The following is a 13,869-nucleotide window of genomic DNA, read 5'->3' on the forward strand; positions in this document are numbered from 1 at the left end:
TTTTGATTTATGTATAATTCTCAAAGCTTTGGGGAAGACAATAGAGCCTGTAGCCGTACAATCGCTCATTGGAAGGTATCATTGAAAACCTAAAACCTTTAGAAAAAAAAGAGAGAGGAGCAATTACAAGCCAAAGACTCGCAATCGGTTTGCGTAAACTTGGCGGGGTTAGGACAATGGCTAAGACTTGGGAGCCTTGTCCCAGATCGGCAACGCGCCCTTGGCCTCCCCTCGACTTCCCAACCTCAGGGTCTTCCGGCAAGGCTGGGGAAGAGCCATCCTCCGCCTAAAGGTGGTGATCGCTTCCTGGTCGACTCTTCGGTAATAGGATCAACGGCGGCCCCTGTTTTTAGTAGTTTATCAGCATTCGGTGGAGAACGTCAGGAGTCGTAAGATCAACAAATAGGTCAAGATCGATTTCAAAACTGAAAAGTGACGTTTGAACTGGTCGGGTATGCTCGGCAGGCTCCGTCTCAATTTAACCTCAACCTAATAAAATTCCCATATTGTATAGTTCCCTTGACAAGAAATTAAACAGGCATTTATAGTAACATAAAAGAGGTTTATTGGATAGAAATAATGAAAGACACAAATAATACCAACAATCTTTAACTAAATACCTTCCTCCACTCCATCAAATCCTATATTAACCAATACCATCTCTAACAACTCTGAGTTGAGAGGCTTCCTATTAATTCTTTAACCAGCCCAACGAATTTACAAATCGTTTCAATCAGCACAAAGCTATTACTTCAATTAGGTACTTATATTTACATAATGTGTCATCGATACCTTGCAATTCTTGCAAGCCCGTTTTTCCAAGCAGTAGGCGCAGGGACTTTGAGCTACCATCACCACTTCAACCTTGGACATTGCCATTTTGTATAAATTGTATTTACTTTAGTTTTAAACCTATTAATGAATTCCGAACACGCTAAATTGGAAGCAGAACTTTACAAGAATTAAAATGATATAAAACGAACTTGGAAATATTGTGAATTGAGGTAACATATAATTTCACATTGCGTAACTGTCTTCGCTGCTTTGGGTAAAAATATGCAAAGAATATTTCATTTTCGAAAAATTCCTTTAACGGTTCGCACTCACAAATAATATCAAAAAGACTTGGAAATTACTTGAGTAATAATCTAATATTACTTTGAAGCAATACAGAAGTTGGTTTCTGTATGACTGAATATTAAAAGAGGTATTCTATACCATATTAATATTGAAAGAAACAATTAATTCCATTACGAAGGAAGACCGGGCAGACCGGTCAACTTCATCTCCGGTGGCATAAACGGAACTGGCACCTGTTGGGTAGCCGTTAACGACCCCCAAACCTACCTCCTTAGATTAACATAACCTATAAAGAATATTTGTCGAGTGAGCAAATAAACTCTTACGTATATACCATTAATGATTTCGAAATCTAACTAGAAAAACAAATTTCATATCTATGAGATAATTAAAAAATAGTAATTAATATCGGGTGATAATAGCACAAGTGTCTGCAACTGCGTCTAGTCCGAATGAAGAATTGTATTTATTCAATTAAGATCAAAAATGTGTTACACTTTGTACCCTTTCGTAATGGGTAAGGATTCTTCGACGTAACGATAATGAAATTCAATAATAATACACTCAAGAATACATTTACTTTTATTTTCTATTGAGGGCGAAGGAGAATCGAATTAATGTCATATTCAGTTAGACTAGGAAAACATTATTATTATATTAGGATATAATCCTCCGCGAGTAGCCAATGACGAGGTGGACATCACGTGGGAGGATGGATGGTAGTATTGATGAGATGGGGTGCGAGAATGGTAATAGTTTTAGGTAAGGATGGGTTTCATCATTGGAGCAGGCGGGGACCTTCGCTGGCGTTGCAACACTACGTGAGGCAACTCCTCGAGCCTTGCTACATCAGTTGTTCACATCAGTTGCATGGCCGCTCCCTTCCTTGTCGTTCGCTCTGATCCTTTACAACGTGACCTACGGCCGCCCGTGTGATCTTCAGGAAGTCGTTCGTGAAATAGTTTAAGAAATAGCTATGTATGATGGCAAAGCCAACATGCAGCACCGAGTTCACTGAACTGGATTCCTCATCGTGTAATATCCTAAAGTGTCAGGCAAACGGCAATGATAGCTTGAAATAGATTTTATATCCTGAAGTAAGCTGAATGGGGAGAAACATTCTCCTGTTGATTTCTAAATAAAAAGTTGAATTAAACAATACTCGTATTATGTTATCCCTACCACTAACTTATTGCAAAAATTATAAAATCAATTTTCAGGAGCACTTTATAAATGATGGAGTAATCAAATAAAGCCTACAAACTTTACATTTTTTTATACTTTTGGAATCCTAGGAAGTAACAAATAAGTTTTTCGAAATGAAAACCGGAAAAAATAAATGAATCAATGTCTAATATATACATATTTTTAAATAGGCACTGATTTGTTATTTATTACTTCTCCTGGATTGGAAAGTCTGTTAAAATTTGAATAGTATTAAATTAATTAGATTTAATTAAACTATGAAGAGTAATCCAGGTCAATCTTAGTCACTTGTCAGTGGTCCCTAAAGCGCAGTTAAGATTATCATTCAGGTTTTTTGTAATAAGACAATGTGGTGATAGAAGGCAGAAATTCTTTATAAAACTGATTAGCTTATAAAGTAAAGATACATGACTTTAGATTAGACTAGAAATCTTCAAAAATATATTTTTAAATAAAATCTTATGAGAGCGAAAAAGTAAATTTCTAATATAGTTAGAACAAGAAAAACCAACACTATAATCAAATTAAAAAAGAAACTAATAACTTGAGCGGTATTGCAACATTGCCATAAAACCTTATCAATTGCTATTCCCAAAGACGATCGTAAATATAAAATGCTGAAACGAAGGCTAAAAGAGCTCTGTTACAGCTATAAAACAATAGAAACCGTCATAAAAAAAAAATTCTAGACATGCTACAGTAAATGCAACCATGTGCAATAGCTCAGTACCCGAAGGAGGAAACGCCATTCCGAATAAGGATAGTTGCACACGCCTAATGCAATATTGCGTCCGCCGTGGCATTTTAGTAAATATTGTTAATCAGCTGATAAGAAATAGACCAATCCAACGGGTTAAATGAGCGAAGAATGTAAATTCCTAAAGGTTTGCGTCAGTGGGCGCTATAGCAACACATCCTCTCTCTTGACAAATCTCTTGCGACCTCCCGTCTCTTGCGTACTCTTGTTACAAACTGTCCCGCAATATCTTACCTTTTAAACGGCTGCCTTGCAAAGCTACAGCAACACCGGCTGGAAAACGATTCATTACTGGTAGCTACAACTATTCTTAGAAGTCCCAGATTTGAAAAAAATAAATTATTCTACACGATGTTAAGTAGATTAGCAACTAAAAAAATATTGCTTTTGCAATGGTGGAATGTAAATAGTTGAATTTTACAGCAATTAATTAGTCTAGGAGATATTAAGAAATATAAGGAGTTCATTAAGGTTATGTATAGAGCACAAGAAGCCAGAGGAGATAGGGTTATCTTCTCCCCGACCTTGATGCGCTGTCCTCTTTCACAAGAGGCAGGATGTGGACACCGATAAGCTGATGGTTCTCCCATGCTCTATCTTTCCTCTTCATAATCTCGACCCACCAATAGCATAGAGAGCACGGACCAAAGTAGTTAACCGGGTAACCGCCCAGGAATGAGTAAACAATAATCTTGCCAGAGATAGCAAGTGTTGCACAAAGCGAACCAACAATATTGAAAACATAAACGTTTGGGAATGAAATGTAATATTTTTGAGTAAAGAAAAAAAATTGTAAATTTGAAACAAAGACCTGACTGCCATCAGGGACCAAAAGACCAACACCAAAACATGAGCACAACTGATAAGTAGTGTTACTTGAAACATGAGTTGACAAGAGTGTTGGTTATAAAAACCAGAAGCGATTCCGATTGACACGGGAGGTTGACTAAGCCTGACGTGGATTATTGCATAATTTTATGTTATATAAGTTAAAAAACACAGGACGAAATGGTACGCTCCACCAATGGAACGCTGCATTTGTCCAATTGAGGCGCAATTTATTTTTCTAGTTTTTATTTAATTTTTTCTCTAATTTTTTGACTGCTAACAAAGAAATTGATTCTCAACTTTATGAAGCGAAAGAAACGGATAGGAGGAACACAATGAGTTGACCTTCCTCAAGATAAATACCTTAATTTCTTAGTTTGGTGTGTTGCAATGTAATCACCGCATCCTTCTCATGTTTTTCTCTTTTCCACAACCTTGTGCATTACTAGTTTCTAACTACAATTTAAAGGTCTAGTTAATTATTTAAATTCATTTAGTTTAGAGATACTTTTCCCAACCACTATTCTGCAGGTACTATCTTAAAAACAAGGCACGATTTAAGAGGAAATATTTTGTTTCTGTCAAGGGGGTGGACGATTCAGGGACGATTTCCATTTTTTACTTTGTTATTTAAGAGAAACAAATTATACGCAAATAAACCAATCTCTTTCTTTGCAATGACATTTTAGGCATATTATTGGGCAATTTTATTTTGTAAATATTTGTTTCTTTTGTCAATTGTATCAATGCCAACAGCAACTGCAAAAGCAAACAATTAAAAATACAGAGATCCACTATAATTGTAATGAATTTTTTGTGTCCTTAACATTCAATAACCTATTTCGCGTAATTTGGTCCTGAAATGATGTTTTGAATGTTATAGTGACATATGAATAATATCTTTTTTAGTTCATACAAACAAGGTAACTTTTTATATATATATTTTTTTTTTGTAAAAGAGATTTTCATGTATGACAAGATGTGTTTAGAGCTAAGTAGTATAAAATAATCTATATTTTTTCTATAGTAAGACTGAAAACAAAGCTAACCACTAGTAATTTATGTTAAAAGATTCTACTTTTATTATAATTTTTATCAAATAACAACTGTGTTCTACAAGATTTTTACTTAAATTATAAAAGTATACCTACATAACTACGGGCGTTAATCCCGATTAGAACAACTAAATAAAATAATAAATGAAGCATGGACTCACCTGGAAGAATCAGAGAAGACGAACTTCCTCAGCTTGAGATCTCTTAAGACTACGCCCCTCTCATGGCAGGCAGCGACCGCTTCCGCTACTTGCCGGAAGAGCCGCCTCGCTTCCGTCTCCCTCAACCTCTTCCTCGACCTCACGTGCGAGTGGAGGTCTCCAGAGGATCCGGGGAAAACTAGGTACATGTACTCCTCTCCGAGAACTACTTCGTGGAGTGGGTTGATCCGTGGATGGCCGTCCAGCCTAAGTTGGGCTGAGACGAGTCCCGTGCAATCTCTGCCAACCACCTGTTATCAAAGGAAACCTAGCCGATCAGAACTCGTACAAGGATATTCCAAAGAATATATACTTAACATAGAAGAATGATTTAATAATATTGTGTTAAAAATCCTTTCATGCTTAACTACCATTCGTCATGCTAAACTAACCTGACTCTCACAGATAACAAACAATGACACTACTCGATTCACGTAAGAGCCTAGGAATGATAGTTTTGGCTAGGGACTAGTTAGTTAAGAGACGTTTTGATTAAAGTGAAAATATATTAACATAACTCTGGCTAGATCTGCTACCGAAAAATCATGAGTTAGCATACTACCTTAAGAATTTCTTTTTCAGAATCAGAGGAAAAGTGTTACATAGAAGGCTAATTGTGAAAGCCAATAGGGTTCTTTTTACCCCGTGAATTCCTTTTGGAGATATTACACGGAGTTCGTATGCCTAAAAATAATTAAGAGGGAAAACAACAATTTTTTTCTATTATTTTAAGAAAAGTAACTAATTGATTTATTGACAATGAATTTTTATAATATTAAAAGCGATTAGCTTTAATTAAACAATAAATATCTGATGGAATTAACACAGATAACGATGTCAATAGGCGACGACAATTCTGAGGAAGTTTTCAAATAACTAACACGATAAAAGATAATACACATATACCAGGCTTACAGGCCAGACGAAAAACAGTCCCAGAAGAGATAATGATGGGCGGTGTTGGGCAATCAATATGACGATGATAAAACCGAGAGGAAAAACTGAAAGGAAAAAAAAGACCATAAATAATTCCTTCATAGCGCATCATTCACAACAAGATAAGGCCGCTTACGAAGTGGACTTTATTCTTATCATTCATTTCATTTTTTTTTCATGTAAAAAAGAGATGGAGCTTTAGTGGATTAGCACGGTTTGGAAAAGTAAAGCAAACGAGAGCACATCCTCGTATTAAAAGTCTACATAGATCTAGATCATTGAACACTGTATGAATTGCGATCGGATTAATGCCATCAGAACATGAAAGCATTAAGTAAAAACGTATTTTCTTGCTTAATAAAATGTTCATAGCCCTGTCCAAACAATAAATCATCACTAAGTATACAAAGGTTCTTTCACTAGCCAATGAATGACAAAATTTATTAATATTTTACAACATTTAGAAATAAGCAGTTAACTTTCGATAGTAAAGTCTGCAAGGCCGTTTTTCATAGCTGAAGAACCATCATGGGCTGTTGTGGTACAGGTTTTTGTCGTTAAATAAAAGAAAAAAATATATAAAATACAAAAAATCCGAACGAAACCATTTATGTTTTATTCCAGAAAAGGATGGGAAAAGTTTGGATTTGTAACAAGGGAGAAAAAAAATAGATCGGGTTGAAGAGAATGTTATGTCTTACATAACAGATGGCAGTAGTTTCGCACAAGAGATGTGAAACGGCTATTTCTCAAAAGTAATTGCTACTATCTTTCTACACTTTTTCAGGGATGTGGCCAGAATGAGCTGATACTATGAAATCTGTTCACGTTTTATTTATTTATTTTTTCCCCTACCGATTGTCCCAGTGAGAAATGGCGTAAATTCATTTGGAAAATTCTTTAAACGAGAAGCTACTAAAAACAAATTAATGGACAGAGTGTATGTCCTTCAATATCTCTGCCAAGGGCTTCGGCTACTATAGCAGCTAATTTCAACACAGGTTTCATCACATTTCCATACTGTGTCAATTTGATTCATACTTCAATGAAACACTATGGGAACGCATAAGCAAAATATTATAACTGTTATCTTTTAAAACTTCAGAAAAATTAAATACAAATCGTGCAATGAAAATTTTTCTTTACAACAATAAAAAAGTAAATAACTATTAAAGAAATAATTTTGTAGGGACATGAAATGATAAATCTGAACAAGTTCATTAAAACGTTATGACGTAGGATCCTGCAGAGAAAGAAATGAAATAACATTACACGTGGTAGACACTCCTTCGAAGCTCTTACAGTACATTTTTTTTTTTATTATTGTTTTTGTAATACTTCTTTATATAGTTTGTATGAATTAAGCACTACAAAGATCAATTTTTTTTCTTCGAAAATATTTAAATATAATAAAACACATAAATCATTAAAAATGTGGAAGATAATTTAACAGTTACTATTAAAAAAAAAAGATAAACTTTTCCTCTAAAGGATTATATATTATGAGCGATGATAAGCGCTACATGTAATCTTTGTTTTAATTGCAACAATACTGTTATTTAATACGTTCATATAAAGATAGCGCTACGATTTATTAGTTACAAGAATTTATTTTACGTAATCGAACTTTTTTTTTAATGAATTATTTATTTATAATATCTAATATCTATAATATATCAAATATATTAATACACAAAATGAAACCTGTGAAGGATATGTTAAAATAGAGTCAACCATGAAATTATTAATTTATATAAATAAAACAATCTTCCAAAATAATATTCAATTTTTTTTCTTTCTGCTCACTAAAGTTTTGTAAAAGTAAAAATTAAAAATATTTTTTTTTTAGCATTTTAATAGTATTTCATAAGATGATGAGAGTCAAAAATAGAATCTCGTATAAATCATACCGGAAAAGTTTTTTTTATTTTATCTTATCATCATGACTATAGACCTTTTAATTTAATTAAAAAACAAGGGAAGGCTAAGGGAAAAAATAGTAATGAAAAATATATTTTTATGGCAATTAAATAAACAGCAGGTTTCTGATTGGTGGATTGAGAAAGAGTTCTAACAAGAACATTCTTTTGAAAGAAAACGTAAATAAAAGTAATACTGCAGTAATAGAAAAGATAATTTCATAATGACGAGAGTATAGATGTAACACATGCCTTGAGGCAGCGCTCTTGAAATCAACTGAAATAGCAGCGGCCGACATTGGGCAAGCGAACCCTGTCCTGGTTTTGCGGGCGAAGGACAGTCCCTACGAGTCGATAGTTAATATAATCGAAAATGATCGATACATCGAGAGGGATACAGATCCGGTTGTGCGGACGAACCCTTTGTTGGCGCAGAGGAGTAACTGACCTCAACCAAGGACGTCTGCAGGTCCCCTCCCTCCTCCTCATCCTCCTTCGTGGTTACAAAAACACATTTGGCAAACCTCCCTTGCAAAAGAGCCTGTCCACTTGAGGGACCTTTTGTCTTAACCGAAAAAGGGTACACATAGTTTACATATTACTTTGTCAACAATGTAATTGTTCAGTCTTAGGAAAGGGCAGTGGTTTCCAAAGTTCCTTCAAATAAAATATTACTGATCATAGCCAAACAAAGTGATAAAATTACACAAGAATGAATATAATAGTAATACAAATTATTAGGAGCTTCACTCTATAATTCGTAAATAGATTACCAAAATGTAAATTTCCCCACGTACTAACTATATAAATATCCAAATCCTCAAAACTTATGAAAATAAAATTTAAATTCAGGTTTTTTCTTGTTAAAAAGTTTATTAATATTACTATATTAGCACTTTAAACTCAATGTTCTACTCATTTAAAAATCAAATAGCAGATTATTTTTTAAAGATCCATTTCTATTTTTTATTTACATTAAGTAAAGGTTTTAAACAAAAATTTGTTTAAATATATAACTCGAAAACTAATTTTCGTAAATCAATTAATAGCATTTCGAAAAGCACAAAGCGACCAAGCGAACACACTGATCTACTTGAGGTGTGGTAATGTCTCGGGGAGCTTTCGACATAGCTCAAAATACGCCTTTTTCCGTGAGTATTTATAACAATTTTAGATCCCAATTCTTCTCCCCGCTGCCTTCTCGCGAATGTGGAAATACACTGTGGGCGGACGCCCGATATTCTCATCAGGATGGCCGGCGGATCGTTGGCACTAGAGCGCTGTAGGCGCGACGCATAGGAATCTGTTTCGCAACGCTGTTCATTAGAGCCTAGGCGGAGGTCTTATCTTACACAGGGTCAACGTTTGGGATATCACGTTACAGGGAAGGAAATACCACGAGAGTGTGCGGAACATGAAAAAAAAAAGTGATTCGATACATAAATATACTGTTATTGAATAAACATTAAATAATTAACTTGTTAACAACAATGGGAATGAATAAATTAACAAAGAGCATTATATCAACAATCTGGACCTTAATAAGTGGTTGTCATTTTTGAAAAGTCATGGCCACCTACTGCCCCAACTCGAACAAAGAACTCGCTATATCCTTGGGAAAGTATGGATGTTTTCTAACACACGCCTTTCATTTTTTAATTTAAAACAATCTGACAAAGATCGCCAATAAGAAAATGAATACGGCCAATATTTCTCAAGAGAATTTCAAATCAAGTGTAACAAACGATCAATTATGCCCGGATTTCCTGGGAAGGTTTTTTTTTCTTTACAAACGTTATTCCCACACTCCGGAATTTTTTGTGACACGTCGCCGGTCAGTCTCGAGGAATAGTTAGATATCAGCTTCGGAGAATAGAGAAAGCATACAGGAATAAACTGGCGTCGGGAGATAAGAAACTGATAAGAAGTGCAAGAGGCATCATTGCCCTCTGCAGGTCTGGCATCCATTCAAGGGTCTGTATGCACCTCTCTGCAAGATGTTATACTTTAGCTTAATACAGCTAAATAATAAATACATAAAATAATAAATAACAAATGACAGATATTCAAGCTGTATAAAACAATCATAACAGAAAATTCCATACATCATAAGAAAATTAAATATAATGGGTAAATATTTAAAACATGTGCATACAATAGAGGCGGTAGTTGGAAAAGGGAGTCTACCCGAAAACCTTTAGAGGTTTGTAAATGATATACCAATGTATGAGCTACTAGTAACAATTATGATAGCTTAGAAATTTTACTAAATAATAAAATTAATATCTGGTATTCTAAAAATGCTTTTCCACAATAAGGGGATTTGACTGGGAATGCCCTTTTTCCAGCTATTGCCTCATTTATAAATATAAGCATAACTAAAAAAAAAAAATTATTAAATTAATTTCTAATTACCACAATGAAGCTTAGTAACTTAAAGAACCTAATAAAAAATTTATGCTAGCAGACGACATAGACTATAATATTAAATATCATAGATTTGATCCAACAATGGATATAAAATAAGTACTAATTAATCTTATACTTATGGAAACAATAGATTTGACCAATAATTTATCGTTTCAGAATGCAAATACTAAGCATAAAAATCAATAGAAACTGATGAAATATCTGCTCTAATTGCTTTCTCAGATATAATGACGTCAAAGAGAATTGACAAATATTTTCGAGTAATTTTAAGTAATATCCTAATTATTAAATATCACTAAAACGAATATATTTAAAAAAATAATTATGTATAGTTTAAGTGAAATGTGTTTTGCGTCATCATAAAGGAGTGTTGCACAGTTTTTCAAGGTAGCATTCTCTTGAATGCTAAGGCTCATTATGTGCCGAGAACATAACAAGATCTATTAAAAAAAAAAAAGCATTTGCAAGTATGTTAATGGCAAGTATAAGGGGGAAATGGTATTGAGAGAAGTGAGCTGGGAGGGCCAAGGACTTAGCGAGCCACCTTGCGGCCTTTCCTCCCACCATTAACTGATAATGACCTTATCACTCAGGTTCGGGGGTGGATAGTAATATTGGAAAAAATTAATAAACTAAATCAAATGCAATGGTTGGAAAACAACATGCCAACTGCAAGAAAAAATAATATAACAAAAATGAAACATATAAGAAGGGATACAGGATGGGACCGAACAAAGAAACTGGACACTTTGTTAGCGCCCGTTTCCTGAACACAGAAGAGACGCGTCTTCACAAAGAAAACAAATGGAAGTTAAGAGTACGAATTTCAAAAATATGGGATATCTTTATTTTATCTCTGGAATAAGGAATTAAGACTGTTTATATTGAGATAAACTTGCGGGGTCTAAGACCGTACAAAGGTTACTGATTTTATCCGAACAAATAATTATAGATGTTTTGAGAGTAATGGGAGAATACTAAATCAAAGATTAACTAAATGAATAAAGAAAGAAGATGTGATTATACATTATTCATGAGTTAGTTTTTGTTTATTACCTGAAATCTACCGCGATTTGAGAAGTAAATAATTTTAATGGGGGGTGTGAATTCTAAATAACAAAGAATTCCTGAATACCTTCTAAATTCTTTCCCTTTTCACTTAATAAAAATAATAATAAAATATGTATAAATGGCTACTCACCCTGCAAACCATCTCCTTCTCGGTTGTGATGTCTATACAAGTATAAAGTGGACATCCTTCCTGAGGGTCAAGTAGGATGTACCTGTTGGCCAGTTGGTACACCGAGGGAGGAACTTGTCGTTGCTCTTCGACGGTCCACGGCGGCTGGACGGCTCCCGGGCTGCTCGGCCCGTCGTCAGGAACCTCCCGTGCCGCAGCCGGCTTCTTCAGCAGGTCCTCCCGAACTACTTCATCTCGCCGTTCCACTTGCATCATTGGATATCACAAATAAAACTGCACACCGCTTATTGAAATTCCACTTTCGACTTGACGAAAAAAATATATATAACTTCCGCGGATAAATATTTTTTCCTTATGTTCTTTTATAATGGTTATGCACGCACACAAAACTCGAAAAATAACGATTACAAACACAACTCCCCCACTGCACACAGGGCTTCCTCTCCCTTCTCCGACGAGTACCTGAGGACAAAGAGAGGCGAAGGGTTAGCAACAAGAATAGGGAGATCGCGCGCGTCTGCGTCGACCTATTGATTTACCGCAGTCACTAGGCTCGATCTTCCATAAGTGAAAAAAAAAACTTTTAGAATTGTAAATTTAATTTAATTTAATTAAAATTATAAATTAATTATTTAAAAAAATGGAAGTATAAAAAAAAAATTAGGAAAACATAATATTCCCTCCACACTTCTAAAAAAAAAATACCTACTTGTTTTGTGGGTTGTTCCTGAAAGGTAATCTTTCCTGTGTATGGATAGAAAGACTGGATTCTGATACAAAGGCCTGGTGCCCCCTCAGAAACAAAACACAACACAAGACTGAACCAATCCTGAAGCCATCTTACAACGAACTGAGCCGGTAACCGCCTCCCCTCCACCCGACCCCTGCCTTCCCCCACTCCTCCACTTCCTACTCCACGCCTTCCATATCTCCAACGTCTGCTCCCACATCCTGATAACTTTTCTCCTTTCTCCTATCTCTCCCTTTCTCCCACCGGCTCGTCTTAGTCTCCGGGTTGAATGTAGAACAGTTGAGAACCAGGATATCTTGGAGAAACCAGCACAATAAAGCATTGATTGTATGGTTCTCTATTTCGATTCTCATGGACTTAATGATATTTCAAATGTCTTGGGTAGTGCTGACTACCGCAATTTTAAAATGAATATATCTTCCAAAAGTACATCATAATATAACAGTATCTTACGGTTATGAATCAACCACTAGATTTCCAGATATTACCTCTAGGAAAACTAGAGAATCAAAAAATAAAATAAAAACGAAGATATTACTTAAAAAACACTAAAAATTTTCTTTCTCCATGGGTAGCTAATGAATAATTAATCGAAAGTATAATGATTGTTAGCTATGAAAACTGATGATTCATTTTAATATTAAAAAAAGTATTTGTCATCGTTACTTTTCTGATTCTTCAACCACTTGTCATCTTCAATGATTAATCATTTTATTTTTCTTTAAGTACATTTATAGTTTTACAATTATATAAATTAAAGTAAAATTCTTGATTTCAAAAATTATTGTATATGTATTCAGAAACATTTTATTTTATTTTTAAGATTAATATTCTGCGTGCATTGTTTATTAAACAAACTTTTCATAATCTGATGTTTGTACCTTAATAAAAATTACTCCATACATTTTTTAAGGAATAAAAGTTGGTATTTTAATAAAAACAAAAATCTTACGTTATGAAGCGATTTTTACAAATATTTTCTACAAATTGTAGAAAAACCTTATTATATTTGTTAACAAATAACAATAAATATAAATGCCACCATGTGTACAGGGTTTCCCACGGTGAATCCGTCCCTGAGAAATAATTGCAGGTGAGGTAAGCAAAAAGTTATGATAAGACGCACGCAACAAAAAAAACTTTTTAAAATTTTTTTTGAGAATTTTAATTGTATGGTTATTAATTAATCACTAATGTAACATTTGATTACCATGTAGGGTAAACAAGTATAATATAATAATAATTTTAGAGTAATATATATAGTAAACCTTTTTTAAAATTTCAATATTAATTTTGTAACTTATATTGGAAAACAATTTCTCTTAGGCATGTGATGATTTAAATGTAACGAAGAGAATATGAGTGACTACAATTAGTTTGTGTGTTATGAAATGAGCAAATGTAATTTCATCTATATATGTAATTAACGGTTATTTAATATCATTAAATTTTGTATAGTACATTTTACATTACACATATGTTATTAATAGTAATTAATTTAATTAT

At 34.0% G+C, this 13,869-nt stretch overlaps 1 protein-coding gene across 1 annotated transcript in view; it reads right to left on the reverse strand.

Annotated features, from left to right (window-relative positions):
- LOC106691773 (tribbles homolog 2) overlaps positions 1-12,467 on the reverse strand; it is a 26,341-nt gene extending 13,874 nt beyond the window's left edge. The window contains exons 1-3 of the mRNA XM_014437665.2: positions 12,322-12,467; positions 11,613-12,074; positions 5,088-5,377 (exon numbers count right to left, since the gene is read on the reverse strand). Of these exons, the coding sequence (XP_014293151.1) occupies positions 5,088-5,377; positions 11,613-11,867 (545 nt within the window). The 5' untranslated portion in view covers positions 11,868-12,074; positions 12,322-12,467. The remainder of the gene's footprint in view (positions 1-5,087; positions 5,378-11,612; positions 12,075-12,321) is intronic.
- Positions 12,468-13,869: the final 1,402 nt, after the last annotated feature.

This window comes from Halyomorpha halys, unplaced genomic scaffold (genome assembly GCF_000696795.3).
Source record: "Halyomorpha halys isolate HHAL.00 unplaced genomic scaffold, Hhal_1.1 Scaffold52.1, whole genome shotgun sequence".
Taxonomy (NCBI): domain Eukaryota; kingdom Metazoa; phylum Arthropoda; class Insecta; order Hemiptera; family Pentatomidae; genus Halyomorpha; species Halyomorpha halys.